Source organism: Boleophthalmus pectinirostris, unplaced genomic scaffold, assembly GCF_026225935.1.
Source record: "Boleophthalmus pectinirostris isolate CB_2022bp ecotype Guang Dong unplaced genomic scaffold, ASM2622593v1 HiC_scaffold_6, whole genome shotgun sequence".
Taxonomy (NCBI): domain Eukaryota; kingdom Metazoa; phylum Chordata; class Actinopteri; order Gobiiformes; family Gobiidae; genus Boleophthalmus; species Boleophthalmus pectinirostris.
Window position 1 is genome coordinate 32,952,475 of NW_026571447.1, and position 19,012 is coordinate 32,971,486.

Sequence of the window (19,012 nt, forward strand, 5' to 3'; positions counted from 1 at the left end):
ATTCCACTCATTGCCGGACACTAAACCAGGTCTAAACCAGGTCTAAACCAGGACTAAAACCAGGTCTAAACTAGGTCTAAACCAGGACTAAAACCAGGTCTAAACATGGTCTAAACTAGGTCTAACCTAGGTCTAAATCAGGACTAAACCAGAACTAAAACCAGGTCTAAACCAGGTCTAAACCAGGACTAAAACAGGATTTAACTAAACCATGCTGCATGGACCGTGTCTCGTTCTCTTCTATCAATAATATTTTTAATAAAGTCTGGGCTTTTTCATTTTCTTTTAGCAGATAAAACATCTTATGTGAAGATTTCCTCATCTTTGCTTCTCTACAGCAAACCAAGTAATCCAAAGTATTCAGATTACGTTACTCACTTTAAGTAATTTAATGGATTACGTTACAAACTACATGTTGGGGGATGTAATCTGTAATCTGTAGGTGGAATACATTTTAAAAGTCACCTTCCCAACACTGCCTACCTGTAGCCCTCAGGCAGCTCTAATACATATTTGATATCACCTCTCAGGCCAAATATAATTATATCAAGGGCCAAATTTGGTCCCCGGGCCTGAGTTTGACATGTCTGACATAGACTGTATAAAGAAGTGGAAAGGCAGCGTGACACCCATTATGAAACCAAAAAGTTGCATAGTGCAGCTTTAAATGAGAAAAGTATCAAAAAGCACAATACTAAATTTTACACTACAAATCATGATAATTACTATATCAATTTATCTTTCAATACATATCAGACTGAACAATAGTGTTTGGCTCCAGTTACAGAGAGAGGGGTAACATTTGTTTTTTAATTTTCAATGTAAAGTCAATTGAAGCCAGAGTTGATGGAGCTGGAAGTGCCCCCACGCTCCCTTCCTATTTGGAACACGGCAATTAGTGGGTTTTGCTTTGTCCATTTATATTGACAGTTTATAGGTCTATATTATTCGGCCTAAGCACTAACCAGGCCCAACCCTGCTTAGCTTCCACGATCAGGCATTCCCAAGCACGAGTCGTCAATCTAAAAAACAACTGAAATGGAAAACGCTGCACATGATTCCGACCAGAGAGTCTCCCACAGAGCAGACACTCAGTCATCATCGCAATGACTTTTACTTTCCTTCATACATATTTGATCCGCTGCTGCGTTCATTAAAAGAGCAGAGAAAGTGCTGAGTAAGAGCGCTAATCACGGTGGGCTGAAGAGTAAACGTGGAGCGAGTTTTGGAGACGCTTCTGTGAAAGTCTAAACAACAGTGCAGAAGGCGTTAGCGCGGTGTTTGTTCTGCTGCGGCGGCGCTGAAACGACAGAGACACGAGGACGGTCACTGAGAACACAAGATAACATAGGCTCTCATATGTTTGTAATGCATATTCTTGTAAACAGTGTTGGGAAGGTTTTAAAATGTATTCCCCTACAGATTACAGATTACATCCCCCAACATGTAGTTTGTAACGGAATCCATTAAATTACTTAAAGTGAGTAACGTAATCTGAATATTTTGGATTACTTGATTTGCTGTAGAGAAGCAAAGACGAGGAAATCTTCACATAAGATGTTTTGTCTGATAAAAGAAAATAAAAAGCCCAGTTTTTACTTCACCAAAATAAAAAAACTATTATTGATAGAAGACGAAGAGACAGGGTCTGCACAGTATGGTTTAGTCCTGTTAAATCCTGTTTGAGACCTGGCTTAGACCTGGTTTTAGTTCTGGTTTAGTCTTGGTTTAGTCCTGGTTTAGTCCTAGTTTAGTCCTGGTTTAGTCCTGGTTTAGTCCTAGTTTAGTCTTGGTTTAGTCCTGGTTTAGTCTTGGTTTAGACCTGGTTTAGTCCTGGTTTAGTCCTAGTTTAGTCTTGGTTTAGACCTGGTTTAGTCCTGGTTTAGTCCTAGTTTAGTCTTGGTTTAGACCTGGTTTAGTCCTGGTTTAGTCCTAGTTTAGTCTTGGTTTAGACCTGGTTTAGTCCTAGTTTAGTCTTGGTTTAGACCTGGTTTAGTCCTAGTTTAGTCCTAGTTTAGTCTTGGTTTTAGTTTAGTCCTGGTTTAGTCCTGGTTTAGTCCTAGTTTTAGTTCTTGGTTTAGTCCTGGTTTAGTCTTGGTTTAGACCTGGTTTAGTCCTGGTTTAGTCCTAGTTTTAGTCTTGGTTTAGTCCTGGTTTAAGTCCTGGTTTAGACCTGGGTTTAGACCTGGTTTAAGTCTTGGTTTAGTCCTGGTTTAGTCCTAGTTTAGTCTTGGTTTAGTCCTGGTTTAGACCTGGGTTTAGACCTGGTTTAGTCCTGGTTTAAGTCCTGGTTTAGTCCTGGTTTAGTCCTAGTTTAGTCTTGGTTTAGTCCTGGTTTAGTCCTGGTTTAGTCCTAGTTTAGTTTTCTGGTTTAGTCCTTGGTTTAGTCTTGGTTTAGACCTGGTTTAGTTTAGTCCTGGTTTAGTCCTAGTTTAGTCTCCTGGTTTAGTCCTGGTTTAGTCCTGGTTTAGTCCTAGTTTAGTCTTGGTTTAGTCCTGGTTTAGACCTGTTTTAGACCTGGTTTACTGTGCGGCAATGAGTGGAATTACCGAAAAAAAAAAAAAAAAAAAAAAGGGATATAGCCCGAAATGTGAAAACCGGAAAATACCGCTGTGTAATCCATTTATTTCAACAAAGTAACTGTAATCCAATTACCACTCACTGAAACAGTAACTGTAACTGAACACAGTTACTCATAATTTGTACTCTGATTACATAACTCTGGTACATGTAATCTGTTACTCCCCAACACTGCTTGTAAATTACAATACAAAAAAAAAACACAAAAAACACAAAACAGTTCAGTAGCTGTTTATTTAGATCAGGCATTCTTAGGCAGCTCAGGGGTCCTCGTTAGTGCCATGGTAACGCTGGTGCTGGTGCCATGGTAACGGTTTTACTGCTGTAGCTTCAGTTGATCCTTTAACGTCCAAGTTTGTGTCTGATTGAGGTGGGTTTGTAAATTAGTTGTTTAATTGTTTCTTTAATCGTTGTGTAAATGTTCTGATGCTAATTTTATATTATTATATATTTGATATATTTATATGTGATAGTTAATGTGACTTTTTAACAATTGTTCTTATTATTATTATTGTATATATATATGTGCGAGCTGTTACTACTTCAGTTAATATGATGATTTACAGTCAGTGTTGGGGAGTAACAGATTACATGTACCAGAGTTATGTAATCAGAGTACAAATTATGAGTAACTGTATTCAGTTACAGTTACTGTTTCAGTGAGTGGTAATTGGATTACAGTTACTTTGTTGAAATAAATGGATTACAGGGCAGTATTTTACTGTTTTCACATTTTGGGCGATATAAACCAGGTTTTTTCTTTAAAATTTTTTTAGGACATTAAACCAGGACTAAACCAAGACTAAACAGGTCTAAACCAGGACTAAAACCTGGACTAAACCCAGGACTAAAACCAGGACTAAACCAGGACTAAAACCAGGTCTAAAACAGGACTAAAAACAGGACTAAAACCAGGACTAAACCAGGACTAAAACCAGGTCTAAAACCAGGACTAAAACAGGACTAAAACCAGGACTAAACCAGGACTAAACCAGGACTAAACCAGGATCTAAAACCAGGACTAAAACAGGACTAAAACCAGAACTAAAACCAGGACTAAACCAGGTCTAAAACTAGGACTAAAACCAGGACTAAACCAAGACTAAACCAGGTCTAAAACCAGGACTAAAACCTGGACTAAAACAGGACTAAAACCAGGACTAAACCCAGGACTAAACCAGGTCTAAAACCAGGACTAAACCAGGACTAAAACCAGACTAAAACCAGGACTAAACCAGGACTAAACCAGGTCTAAAACAGGACTAAAACCAGGACTAAAACAGCAATAAAAAAACAGGACTAAAACAAGGACTAAAACAGGATTTAACAGGACTAAACCATGCTATGCGGACCGTGTCTCCTCCTTTTCTATCAATAATATTTTTAATTTGGTTAAGTAAAGTCTGGGCTTTTTATTATCTTTTATCAGACAAAAAATCTTATGTTACGATTTCCTCGTCTTTGTTTCTCTACAGCAAATCAAGTATCCAAGGTATTCAGATTACGTTACTCACCTAAAGTAATTTAAAGGATTCTGTTACAAACTACATTCTGGGGTATGTAATCTGTAATCTGTAGAGGAATACATTTTAAAAGTCACCTTCCCAACGCTGGATTTATATGATTTATAAATATCCAGACAAAAGCTGGGCCCAACATTAACAGTTGCCAGCTATTTCTTCTCTGATAGTTATTTCAGTTAGTAAAATATTATTAAAATTTGCCTATAGATAACCAGATGAAGGATAGACAAATTAGACCTCCATGAGTACATTCCTGTGTCTGTTTACTAGGGATGGGCATGATTAGTCGATTAATCGATAATTGATCTTTAAGAATTTCATCGATTACGTTCATTTTAATCGAAAAACCGAATGTAGGTTGCTGTGTGTAGCGTGACCAAACAGGGTCCTTACATGTGTCTCTCTGCACTTACAAGGAGCAAGACACAAACAGTCAGTCCGCCTGCAACGAACCGAAGTGCATATGCATATTTAACGATGACTTGTACAAGAAATTCCACGCTTTCCGTTCCGGTCGGGACAAGTGTGAGTCCATGTGCACAGTGTACAAAGCAGCACATATGTTTCGGTGTCCAGTGGGAAAAAGCTTTGACAAACGCAAATCTGGTCACATTAACCTGTATTCCACTGAGTCATGTCTTTTAATCCGACAGAAGTTGAACCGCATCAGCGACACAAGAGTTGTATTTTTATCTTTATCGCTTAGTTTATGCAAATTAGCGATGCGGTTTTAAGTTTCGTTTCTGTGAGAGTTGCGCAAAACTGAATTAAACACATTATAATCTCAAACGGGCTGATGTGGCTCTAGAGTCGTTACGGTTTATTTGTCGTAAAGTTGAATTTATTTATGCAGATTAGTGCAGATAGTAATAATAATGATGATCATTTTAACATAAAAACATTAATGATTAATCGATAATCGATCGTTAATAACATCTGCAGCCTTTTACCATCTAAAAAACATAGCGAAAATCAAAGGTTTACTGTCTAAATCAGACTTGGAGAAACTTATCCATGCATTTGTCTCCAGTAGGTTAGATACTGTAATGGTCTGCTCACTGGTCTCTCCAAACGAGCTGTGAGACGCTGCAGAACATCCAGAACGCTGCAGCTCGGGTCCTGACTCGAACTAGGAAGTACGAGCACATAAGTCCTGTGCTCAGGTCTCTGCACTGGCTCCTGTGCCTCAGAGACTTTAAAGCAGCTCTGCTTGTACAAGTCTCTCCATGGAGGAACACCAAAGTACATCTGTGACATGTTAGTGTCATATGAACCATCTCACACTCTGAGGAGCTCAGGGACCGGCCTCCTGCTGGTGCCCAGAGTCACGACTAAACAAGGGGAGTCAGAGTTTCAGGTTCATGCAGCTAAAACCTGGAACAGTCTGAACATGTGAGACAGACTCTTCTGTGACGCTGTTTAAATCCAGACTCAAAACATTTCTGTTTAACTGTGCAAATAACTGAAAGGTTTTCATTCCGCACTCTTCTCTCCAATTTATGTCTCTCTTTTTTAAAATTTTAATCTTCATGATTATTTATGTTTTGATTTGTTTTTATTATGATTTTAATGTATTTCTTATTCTGTAAAGCACTTTGAATTACTTTGTGTACGAATTGTGCTGTACAAATAAACTTGCCTTGCCTTGCCTTAATTCTTCTGACGATCGATTAAGAAAATTTCATCGAATGCCCATCCCTACTGTTTACCACGCTCTGATCAGAGTATTGTTTTGGATAAAGTGTCTCAGTACGTCGCGTCTCAGTCTACAGTCCTAAGATATCTCCAAGTGTAAGTTTTGATGGTATAACTATCGGGCTGTTGGCGTTTTGTTTTAGTCGATTAACTGGTGGATGGTGTTTTAGTTGAACGAAATGTGTAATAGTTGACTAATTATTTTATTCAGATTATTAAGATCACACAGATACTACAACAGTTTTGAGTGAGATAATTTATTATTAATTATGCAGAATGGATTTTTGTGAGCGTTAAGTTGTGTTATAATGTTGTTACCTCCTCAAAAACAGACCTGGAGTTATTTATGTTTCATTCAGCTTGAGTAATCCTTTATTATTAGCTCAAAATGGTAGTTTTCATGTTTACAGCTACTTTTTATCTTTAGTTCAGTAGCAATAGGCAATTCCAGGGCTGAAATGATCTATTGCAGGCGTATAGAGGTTTCCATTTGAGAGAACTCAGCGTAAATATGCAGGGTTTGTGTGTTAAACATGTGTGAATGAAACAAAACACAACTCCAGATCTGTTTGTGACGAGGAAACAATATAATATAGATGAGAAAATAGTGTAATATGGGACTTTTAACTTCCCCAAGGACACAAAAACAGTTTGATAGATGCTTGAGAATTGAAATATAGTTTGCAATATTGGCACAGCATTGAACTGTATTGTACATTTGTAAGAAAATATCGTTGTACTCTGATTAGTTGAACACTACGACTACAAACATGCCCGTATTTATCTTCTACAGTTTTCTCTGTCCTTGATTTTTCTGGACACTGAGTCAAACGGGGATTACAGACGACATTTATAAAACCAGATTAGCTCAGATCACCTCCTCACGAGCGCTGTCATTACTGATGGATAATGCGACCATTGCAGATTACACCGTCCATTTCAGGACCACAGCTGCCCAGGGCGAGACTGCCAACAAGGCTGCCAACTGGACCCCCGACCGCCATCGATCACTCCCCCACGCACTACATTCACCACACTGGGGAAGGTGAGTGAAGTGTATTGCTTAATGACACGATAACAGTTTGCATTAAAGCCATTGTGGAACTCGGTATGCCCAGAAGTCTCCCGTTCAAGTACTGACCAGGCCCGACCCTTGCTTAACTTCTGAGATCAGGCTTTAAAAATGTGATATGGCCATGTTTTTGAATGAGGAAAAGTTCTTCAAATCATTTGCTTGAAACCGAGGAACTGACACTAGAGTAAGGTGCAAAGATCTGACGTCATCTGGGCTGCAACTATTAAAAAAAAAGTAAATAAAACAAAAGTTTAGTCTAGTCTACATATATTTTCACTCTCCAAAAGTAAATTAAATGCAAATGTGTTGTCAAGATAATCAAATTTCAAACTCGATTTCAGTACTAAGAAACAGACTCGATTCTCAACACTGATTCTGATACAAAAATGATAATAAAAAACAAAACAAACTCTTTCTTTAAACAATGGAATGTGATTTTCAATATTAAAGGGCTCGTATTACACTATTTTCTGATGTTATAATGTTGTTTCCTCATCACAAACAGACCTGGAGTTGTGTTTGTTTCATTCACACAAGTTTAACACAGAAACCCTGCAAATTTAGGCTGGGTTCTTCTCTCAAACTGAAAACACTCTGCTCCAATTTGTGATGTCATGCAATAATACAGGAAGTGCTCCCCTCTGTTCTTAATCTCCATACACCTTCACTAGAATCATTTGGATGATTTCAGCCCTGGAATTGCCAAACTCTATTAATCAAAAGGTAAAGGGTAGGTGTTAACTTGAAAACTACCACTACATGACATCACAAGGTGGAACAGAGCATTTTGAGCTTCAGAGATGTAGACAGACTAATAATAAAATGTATGAATGAAACAAAACACAACTCCAGGTCTGTTTTTTATGAGGTAACAGCATGTCTTTAAACTCACAAGAGTCAATTTTGTTTAATACTAGTATAGGATCATCAGATAATAGTTCTTTCTTTTCTATTCCCATCATTCGTGCATTCGTTTTTCAAAATAAAACCAAAAATAAGAAAACGAAAAAACAACTATTTTCTTCATTATTTGTCTCCAAAACCAAAATGAAAAAAAAAAATATTTTTTTTTTCAGTTTTTGATTTTGTGTTTAAACGAATAATGGGGGAAAAAAAAGACTGAACCAGGACTGAACCAGGACTAAACCGGGACTGAACCAGGATTAAAACAGGACTGAACCAGGATTAAAACAGGACTGAACAAGGTCTAAACCAGGTCTAAACCAGGATTAAAACAGGACAAAACAAGGTCTAAACCAGGACTAAACCAGGACTGCACCAGGTCTAAAACAGATCTAAAACAGATCTAAACCAAGGGTGACTTGGGGACTGGGACCAGACCAGGACTGAGATCGGGACCAGGACTGGGGCAGGGACTGAGACCGGGACTTAGACTGGGACCACACCGGGACAAGATCAGGACTGAGACTAGGACTGAGACCAGTTTAGTCCTGGTTTAGTCTCGGTTCAGCTCTGGTTTAGTCCTGGTTTAGGCTATCTGTTTTCTTTTTTTTCTTTTTTACAAATAATGAAGAATATATATATATATATATATTTCGTTTTCTTATTTTTTGTTTTATTTTGAAAAATGAATAAACAAATGATACACAGATTCCCATCCCCCTTACATCTGTGTAATCCCTCAGTGGTCCAGGAGGTAGGTTCCAGAGTGGTCCATGGTCTGATACAGCTCCAGATCATTCTAAAGCTATTCAGGTCCCTATCCTTTTGTCAGTACAGTTTCACAAGTAGTATTAGAATGTATTGGTTTTGACTATTTAGTGTAAATACTTAAAAAAGACAAGTAGTATAAGTAGTATAGTGGAATCGTGCAGAGTCAGAGCCCTGGATTACACCCTGACTCTTAACCGTAGTGACTAGAGCTGCACTCCTGACTCATGCCACATATTAATAGCCTGCAGAACATCCACTCTGCTGTTTAAACGCTCAGATAGATGGAGCTCTGCGTCTGCATTCAAGAGCCTATAGTTTTAACATCGTGCTGGAGGACAGGCCAGATTCTGTGGTGGATTTTGCTGATTAACTGTCAGTGTAAATTTGCTGACCTGGTTTATGGCTAATATCTCTGTAATTCCCGGGCCTATTCAAAGTTATATAATGTCTGTCAGTAGAAATGAACAGAATTGCGATTGTGTTTGAACAATGCCTCGCTTCAGAAAGTGGTGTCATTATTTAAGAAGTGATTATCGTTAGTTGAAAAGAGTTTAAAGGTCCTATATATTACGTAAAATTGACTCTTGTGAGCTTTGAGACATGTTAAAAAGTTTTTACCGCCTCAGAAACAAACCCGTTTTGAGTTTTGTTTCAGTTCATTCACACGTTTTATTATTAGTCTGTCTACATCTTCACAACTCAAAATGCTCTGGTCAACTTTATGATGCCATGATGCGATAGTTTTCAAGTTAAGAGCTCCTTTCACCTTTAGTTCAGTAGAGATCGGCAATTTCAGAGCTGAAATTATCCAAATGATTCTACTGAAGATGTATGGAGTTTTAAAAAAAAAAAAACAGTGGAGCTCTTCCTGTATCGCCACATGACATCACAAGGTGGAACTAAGTGTTTTCTAGAGCTGGGTGCACTATATTTCAAATCGATTCAATATGATTCAGTAAAAAATAAAGGCTAAGTCATGGCTGTGACGCTAAAAGTCTTTGTTGTTCATATAAAAAAACAAACATTTCTCATCAAAACAATGAAAATGTCAAATGTGTCGTGTGAACAACTTTCCTTCCTCTAAACAAGCAACAAAACTGTAGCACTGTAACAAAATAATTTAGTAAAATATACCAAAAATACTCTTGGCGATATGTCAATACAGCTGACCACGATATCGATACTGTATCATCACATTGAACGATACGATATATTTCAATATTTTTGCATTTCCCTAGTGTTTTCAGTCTGAGAGAAGAGACCAGTCTAAATATGCAGGATTGTTAAACATGTTTGAAACAAAACACAACTGCTGGCATGTTCTTAATGAAGAAACGACATGATAACATAGATCCGAAAATAGCGTAATATGAACCCTGTAAAACAAATACGACAATGTTATGGAGCTAATCCCTAACAAATAACAAAGAGCTTCAGTATTTGTGGATATGATTTGCATATATTTGTATATTTCTTTCAAAATTCTGAAACTTCTAGACAGGCCGGTGCCACCTAGTGTCTCCACTCAATTTCATTTCTCGCCAGCGTCTAGGTCAGGAATTGGAATACACTAGACCAGGGGTGTCCAAACTTTTTTCATCAAGGGCCACATATCTAAACACAGACGAAGCAGAGGGTCGATCGAGGGCTGTGGACTGGTGCTCAATACAGTGACTAATTGAAATATGTGCATGTTTAAACACGTTAGAATGAGTCAGCAGTCTTTATTCATGCTAAGATCCTTAAAACCACACACTAAATATTAAACAGTAGCTTTATTCAGTTAGATGTAAAAAAAAACTTGCAGTAAAAAGTTAATTTTTCATTGATGCAAGGTAATTTGGGTCAATCCACCTGGAAGCCTAAGGGCCAAGAAAAATTTGTTTGAGGGCCGCTTTTAGCCCACGGGCCATAGTTTGGACATGCCTGCACTGGACGGTTTGCAAAAACCCCGGAAGTTGTAGACCAATCAGTGAAGAGCTGTGAAGCCGACAATGACATGGTCACGACTGAGCGTTCCGGCAAATTACAAACGTCTCGACCAAATAGCAGCGATTGGTTAAACAAAAAAAAGTACCCGCCTACTGTCGAGCGAATGAATCCTAATGCTGCGAGGTCAGACGGTTTCCAAGAAGTGAAACCGGCTGACGAATCGAATCTATGACTGAATCTTCCTCCCCTCCATCTGAAATTGTGACGTCAAATTCAGCTTCCAGTTAATGACATTTTGATAATTTATGAATGAGTATTCAAAAGATATAATATTTGGGTTGAATCGTTAATTATGGCAAAGGTGGTTCTATATTTTCATTACTCTGATTTCATTTATTATTATCGATGGGTTTCAAAGTCAAGATTACTCAAATACAGACTGATATTTGAAATTCTAATTATTATTTTAGCTATTCCTTGTTTTGCAGTGTGTAGCAGCTGCTCTGAGCACATGTCCAGTGACTGTCCACACATTTTGTTACTACGACCACATGTACCTGCTGTTACCGCACCGTGACATATTGCTCTGCGTGTTGTCTTCCCTTCTCTCTCCATCTCTCCTCCATTTCTCGCTCTACCCCTCTTTTCTTCCTTCATCTCTCCTTCTCCTCTCCTTCTCTTCCTCGTTCCCATCTTCCCCCCTGCACCCGCTTCACCCATCGCTCATGTTCTGACTCAGCAAAAGCACAGACACAAGGTCATCCGGCTGCTGTTACCAAGGAGACGGGCGTTGGGGTTGGGTGGGGGAAGGGGGGTTCCTTCTCCTTTACCTTCAGGTGGAGCGAGGGATGCGAGGAGTGACAGAATGATCGAGAAGAAGAGAAAAGTATTATGTCATGACATCGGGGCGGGGGAGGCCATTTTGGTTCCTGGTTGAAAAGTTCGACGGTGTTTTGGGGTTTTCGCTGCTTCGCAAGGTTACAGAATCCCTGACTATGTGTCCTTATATAATCACAGGGTTGGGTGACACAGACGAAATGAATATGAATGAGTGAATACATTAACACGCTGTATATTTTGTGATTATTCTGATGGCAAATTTACATGGCAGCCCTTCAAAAATGTGCTTAAATATGCCACTAAATGTCTTGGTTGAGATTTCAGAAGTAGACATAGCAACTTGTCGGTAATTTGGGGTTTTTTGCAATGAAGCTGGGGGCAGAAATGCAGATTTTCCTATGGATTACGTTGTATTTTTAAAAGAAATAGCAAAAAAGTGAATTCACAAATGTTGAATATGATCATTTTAAGGGGTTTAACAATAACAATATTTATTGCGATATCGTGGAAAGCTCACAGTTAGGGATGTAACAATATCCAAATCTCTCTGTACGATATTTTCACAATAAACATCTCACAGTATGATATTTATTGCAATATTCTGTGGAGGCTAAACAGCTAAAACTGTTAATACGCTTTTTCCTCTTAAAATGCCTTGACAAGACTTAATCCAAAAAACTAAGACTTAAAAGTGCTTAGAACTATTATTTCTTCTTGTAGTCTGCACTGAAATGGAGCAAAGGATCATGGTCTGTGTAGTCTTTTGTTAACTATTGCTGCACCATAACTCTCAATTTCAGCAAAAACACTTGTAATTCGATATATTGTGATGGTCCACGGTATTATTGTGAGAATTTTGACGATACGATATCACGATTTTTTGATTATTGTTACATCCCTAATCATTTCTATTAAAGACTACACCCAGAGACTTGCAACAACATACATTTACAACATAAATCTGCATTTAGCAATATGAACTTTTGCAATCACTCCACTAAAATATTAGTAGCCTCTAAAGTGTTGTGATGTTATCTGAAACCCAGCTAAATTAGAACAGACCACTGTAGTTTTACTTTCAATAAGCTCTTTTGGACTACAAAGACACTACTCAAGACTCAAACTTTTCATATCTCCCACAGTGTGTATTGTTGTGGCATTTTGTAGTTTCACAAACAGTCCTACGGGTACTTTCATTATATTAATCCTCAAGATATTCCTGCTGGCCAGACCTAACTCAACATCTATGGGTCCCTGGGCTCCACAGCCGCCCTCTGCTCCTGACCCTGCAGCGCTGAAGGACGGGTCAAAGGGTCAAATGCAGAGAATAAATGTTCCTAAGTGAAGGGTAGTTTGATCACATGTGAAGAAGCCCACAGTAGCTCCACCTTCACCTCTCCTTTAGTGAGCAGTCATTTCTCCACAGATGAGTTTTTCATCATTCTAAAGGTCCTCAGATTGGTACTCAAGAAAGATCACATGACGGGGTTAAATCCCGTGATGAGTAACATATGGAACACAACATAGCCGTCTATAATATGTCCTTCATGTACACTATCCCAGCATGCATCTGTGTGTCCTTCTGCACGTGCTTCATCTTACTGCTCACTCTCTTTTGTTTGGTACAGAGAAGAAATGCACCTCAAATAATCACAAAACGATGTATATTATGGAGCTTGTCACTGATCACGGTCTCAGTGTGCACACTTTAGGTCGTGTCCAGTTTGGAGAGTTTGCAGAACACGTGTATGTTCTTGTTTCAGTGTTGTAGTAAGGCAGATGTGCTGCGGGCCCAGAGCCGCTGGGACAAGATGCACATGCCCATGAAAGAACCACGAGCGCGACACATCCAGGGACCGTGCTGATACATGCAGCGTTACACAGACTCATGTGACGGCACAGTGACACATTACAAGAGGAACAAACACAGGCACGAGTCACGACAGCTAGAGTCTAACCTTGTTCGTCCATTTACACAATCTCAGTCTAGAGACACTCGACGCAGCTGCCGCACGCCTCGGAACTCTGCAGTAAAACAGGAGGGGCAGGACTGGTCCCGATTGGTCTGAAAGCAAAACTAGATAACGACGATTGGTTAGCTTTTCTGTCGCTGAGTAGACGCTCAGACCCCGGAATGGTCGCATTTTGAGCGGTGGGCGGGTTCGAGGGGGGCTTCACATCACCCATTTGCGCTCAAGGCGGAGTGGTGCGACACGAGGTGCGGAGTACTGCGGCAGCCGGCACCGCCGCGGAGGGAGATAGATCCTGAAAAGGCAGGTCTGTGCTGCGTCTCTCCTTTCGCTCTTTCCACGAGAGTCTCAGAGCGCCCAGGACCATCCCCGCGTGATGCTCCGCTTGAGACCGCAACATTTCATTTGACGTCTCACTTGCTGGGAAAGTGTCGCCTTCGGTTTCAGAGGTCTGGAACACTCTGACAACTAATTACTGTGGTTTATTTTAAACTCAGAAAGCGTCACCTTAAGCCTGTCACTTTTATTCCCATAGGCACCTTACTGTATTTTGATCGTAGAGGCTGACACCTCTCAAGCCGTGCATCACCTGAGAGGAGAAGAGTGACTGCGCCAACATGGGGGTAAGATCCGTTCGAACTTTTTTCACTACGACGTAGCCCACCTGAAGTGGCCATAAAACAGAGACGCAGCCTGTATATAGGGTATTTTCTTTGGAGGAAATGTAAGTTCACATGAATGACATTGGCTCTGTGTGTTCCCTCGGTCTTTCAAAATGCGACAGACTGATGAGGCTTGCAGCTTCTACTTTCATTGCTCGGTTACAAATAGCCTCCTTTAATCTAGAAGCTCTGCTGTGTCCGCTGAAAAACTGGGCTATGACTCGTGTTTGTCTTTGTGGAAATCTACTGCGTTATGTTAAACATAATACAAAGTTGGTGCAGATGTCTCGGATGGGAGGTCCTCTGCGCTCTGGAGGTTGTCCGGATGTACATTAGAGTAGGCCTTACTTTGACTGTAACCTTGCCGGCCGTTACAGACCTAATCTGTTTAATCCTACACTGAGCTTCTCTACGGGGTGGAACACTGGTGCACGTGTAGCAACTGCCAATCATACTTAATTTTTAATTAGATACCGCGTTATCCTTTACATATGAAAGGCACAAAAACACACGCACATGGGCCGTAGAGATGGATGCGCGCAATGCGCTGTGACCTCCATGGAACCGCTGCCCCGTCTGCCTCTGTCCTCGGGTGCCGTAAGCGCCCTGCTTTATGCTCTGCTGCCGTAAATGAGGTGCTGAACTTTGGGGAAGCAGGATTCTGTTCGTCCTTGCGACTGATGCTGGAAACGTCTCATCAGCTACCCGTGCGTCATAATGCGGTTACCCGAATTAGAGACTCGCCGCGAGCTTATTCTTGAATTTGTGACATAACAGAGGTTTCCAGCTAACATGATTCTGCAAACAGTGATTAAAGGGACGCGGGCGATGCAGCCTGTGCGCATAAACAATGAAGTTTGTTTTATAGAATTGTGCGTAAACTTCACATGATCTTTGATAAACTTCAATTCGACGTAATGACGTCGTTTGTGGTTTAAAGACCGGTGATCTTAGCTATCCGTCACACTGAGATTTCATTTTACATTTGAGTTACTGCGACGGTGTGGTGGCATTTGACAGACCGAGATGTGAGCGGTGTATCCCGGATAGACCCTGTCACTCCGGTGACAGCATCAGGATGAGGCGGACGGGACACCGGAGCAGAGATGTCGCTGTCACACTTGTGACTGATGAGAAAGCAGAGGCTGCTATTTCAGCGGCTACTGCGTCAAACGGGACGGCAGTAGAAAAGTGCTTACGCATGTGGCTGCCGCATGAAAGTTTGTCAAAGCGAAGAGACGTAAGCATCACACAAGCATCTGTGAACGCAGCTTCAGCCTGAGCCCTAAGGTGGCCATGACAATGACGCTCAATATCTTTACATTTTCACCCTTGGCCCTGTGCAAGATGCACCAGAGCTGTCCTCTACCGGATCCGCAGGGGACATGCCTTGCGACGGTTTTCTGCGTCAAACGCGGGGCGGGGCCTCTGAGGTGGAAATTCCCAATAAAGCGCTGTGATAGGCTGATACCGGGAAGCACGTAAAAAGAAAAGGGTTAAGTGAGGATGTAGAGGAACTAGCAGAGAATCTACAGGGATGAAAAGAGCCTTTGAGAATGTGCATCAGCCTCTTGGTTTGATTATAAGTGTTGTGCGGAGGAGCTGTGTGAGGAGACAAGAGCAGGACCAGTGTCTGTGGAAATGTGATCTGAAGAGCCGTGCACGTAGCAGGACATGTGTTCACCTTCACACATGTGCTCCAGTGTGGGCTGTGCACAGGCCCAGGCTCTGCAGGTGCTGTGCTGCAGTGAGGAGGGAGGGCTGGATCCTGTTACTGGATAATGACCAGCGGCTCACATTACCACAGCTCCTGTTTCCTATGGCTGCTTTGTGGGATTGGTTATCAGGGCAGAAGACAGATGGGGCAGAGCAGGGAGATGGAGCAGGGTGGATGATCTTCAGAGGACATTGACTAAAGGCTTGTGTGGTCGGCTGGGGGTCGGGGTGGGAGTCGGGGTGGGGGTGGTGCAGGTGTGTCGATGCCCCAGAGACTGGAGGATTAAAGTGTGAAGGTTTTAGAAGGTCACAGGAGTTTGGCTGTGGTTAACCTGCTTTTAGGGCTCTCAAGCAGGAGAGAGGAGAAACTCCACAGTGATGGGACCCTAGGAGAGTAATTACATAAGAACATACACCTATGTAGAACATGGTGTCCTCTGTATGCAGAGCAGTGTGCATAGCTCTGCATAGCTGTGCTCAGGTACAGAGATGCTGCCTCTGCAGAGGCTGGGCCTGAGAGCTGCACACTGCAGCATCCTCCTGACTGCACCTGGAGCTGCTCATGAACGCACTGGAAAAGAGTCAAAGTATAAAAATGTGACAGTTTAACAAACTCCAAACTCGTTTAAACATGTGCACCCATGAACTGTGCTCCTGGTGCTGAGTTGCAGCTGTGAGCTGTTAGCTTGTGTCTCAGGGGTTGCAGAGGTCATCCATTCAATCGCTCTATTGTCCTTTTGTCCTCTGGGTCTGATCGTTTCTATGCACTGTAACAAGCGCACTGTCCTCTAGGAGAACACAGAGAAGAACAGGGTTTGGCTAATGTCTCAGCACACACAGTTAGCCTTTATGCTGCTGTTGGCTAGCACAAGCTAAGAAATGCTAAAGGTCACATTTCATTGGACAGGACTCCTGGAGAATTAGTGCAGACGAGTGATTGGCAGAGCTAACACTTTTCCAGAGGAAAGTGTTGATGGTCTCTTTAACAAGAGTGATTCAGCTGCTGCGCCGTAAACAATGACTGTGGTGATTTATGGCGTTGTCCTGGAGATGTGGGCCTAATTATTGAGATGAGAGAAGTTGTACTCTGTCAGAGTGGATTGCATCGGCCTCACACTCTTCGACACAATAAGATTTACAGTTCTAATTTAAAGTGCACCTAAATCAGTGCAGCTTACAGACTCCAGCAGAGCCGTGCCAACTCCTAGTGGACAGTGGGGGAATCAAACTACAGGTCTGAGAAAGAGGCAGATTAAGAGGAAACACGGACAGATGGACACGACGCAGCAGGGGGGCAGGTGACTGTGGAGGTACAAGTGTGTAAGCTTTTATCTGGTCATACATTTATATTAGAATGTGGTCTTATATCTGTGTAGCCCCACAGTGTCCAGGTCGGTTCCACAGTGGTTTATGGTCAAATATTAATCTGTGCTCTTGTACTTGTACATACAGCTCAAGTTCATTCTAAAGCCGTTCAGGAAAGGCTCATTTCTGTTTTGTGAATGTAACGTGACTTGGAAGTGACAGGTGATAGAGAACCTGAAGTGGAAGTGAATTAATAAAGCAAAGAGGAAGTGGACAGCGCCAGAGTCCACATTGAACCAACAGAAAGAGGCGGCGTTGTGTTAATCCAGAGCCGTGATCACAGGACACGGGATAATCCTCCTCCTCCTCCTCCTCCACTTGTCCCCTGGTCTCCTCGTCCCCTGTGCCCTCCGACTCCCCACAGACACCCACTTCCAGCCACAAGCTCCAGGACAGTTCATCTGAATATATAGACCCAAACTATAGTTATAATCAGCTAATAATAATTAAAGAAATAATAAATAAAGCAACACTGCGTTTTCTGGAGTTGGTACTTCAGTTGCATAATAATTAAAGAAGTGCCTATGACAAATTGGAGTAATTATTTGACCAAAACACACTTACGATCTTCATATATAAGATTTGAGCCACTTGTTTTACGATATTTTAGGTTTCAAATTTTACTTCTGTACTTGACAACGTGCAAGGAAATTACATAACTGTTACCGAGCAACCATGTAGTACACTCTTCGAAAACTCCTCTAATGTACACAGAGATTATTATTTGACAAATAGTATTATAATAAAACACCTTTTTTTTTGGTGAAATAATGTTCAAAGTATCAGAAAATGTGGGTGTTTTTTTTTTGTAAATTGTAAATTGTGATGAAGTTTTGGATAGAAATCTCAAATATGATAATGAGTCAATATGAAACTTTTAAAATAGAACTCTACTTTCTGTAATTTTCAACATATTTTTCAACTTTTCTTCACAGATTGTTTCTTGATTTGTGTAAAACTATAATTCATATTTTCTGATCTTGATTTGATCCCACCAAAATAAGTCAGAATTGGAGAATCATCAGAAGCTGCCATACAAACTTTAAAACCAAACTCTGGGACAGTGTGTGAGTTCATACCATAGAAGAGTTGTCAAAGGAACAATATTTCCATGGAAACTAACTGCAGGGGGCGCTCTTCCAGAATAAATAGGAGTCAGGTTTGTGGAGATGCGAGCCCACTCAACAAGATCCCATTACCGCAAGATATTTATACAGGCTCAGAAGAGTGCTCTTGGACATGTTTAGTCCTGGTTTAGTCCTGGTTTAGTTGTGGTTTAGTCCTGGTTTAGTTGTGGTTTAGTCCTGGTTTAGTCCTGATTAAATCCTGGTTTAGTTCTGGTTTAGTCGTGGTTTAGTTGTGGTTTAATCTTGGTTTAGCCCTGATTAAATCCTGGTTTAGTTCTGGTTTAGTCCTGGATTAGTCCTGGTTTAATCCTGGTTTAGTCCTGATTAAATCCTGGATTAGTTCTGATTTAGTCCTGGTTTAGTTCTGGTTTAGTCCTGTTTTAGTCCTGATTAAATCCTGGTTTAGTCCTAGTTTAGTTGTGGTTTAATCCTGATTTAGTCCTGAATAAATTGTGACTTAGTTCTGCTTTAGTTCTCATTTATTCTTGGTCATGATTAAGTTCTGGTTTAGTCCTGATTAAATCCTCGATTAGTTCTGATTTAGTCCTGGTTTAGTTCTGGTTTAGTCCTGTTTTAGTCCTGATTAAATCCTGGTTTAGTTCTGGTTTAGTCCTAGTTTAGTTGTGGTTTAATCCTGGTTTAGTCCTGAATAAATCGAGACTTAGTTCTGCTTTAGTTCTCATTTATTCTTGGTCATGATTAAGTTCTGGTTTAGTCCTGCTTCTATTTTTGTTTGCAGAGGACATTTAAATAACCAAACTTTTTCAGATTATCTTGTCGCAAACATTCAAAATCATCTGAGTAACGGCCGATTCAGCCGTGAGCACAAAACGATCACAAAAGCTGATTTGTT

At 40.7% G+C, this 19,012-nt stretch overlaps 1 protein-coding gene across 2 annotated transcripts in view; it reads left to right on the forward strand.

Annotated features, from left to right (window-relative positions):
* The first annotated feature begins 13,279 nt into the window (after nt 1–13,279).
* atp1a3b (ATPase Na+/K+ transporting subunit alpha 3b) overlaps nt 13,280–19,012 on the forward strand; it is a 50,752-nt gene continuing 45,019 nt past the window's right edge. The window contains exons 1-2 of one of the 2 annotated variants that reach the window (XM_020940589.2): nt 13,280–13,738; nt 13,825–13,912. In XM_020940589.2, coding sequence (XP_020796248.1) covers nt 13,907–13,912 — 6 coding nt within the window. In that variant the 5' untranslated portion in view covers nt 13,280–13,738; nt 13,825–13,906. The remainder of the gene's footprint in view (nt 13,739–13,824; nt 13,913–19,012) is intronic. The other variant, XM_055164282.1, reaches the window with a different exon arrangement.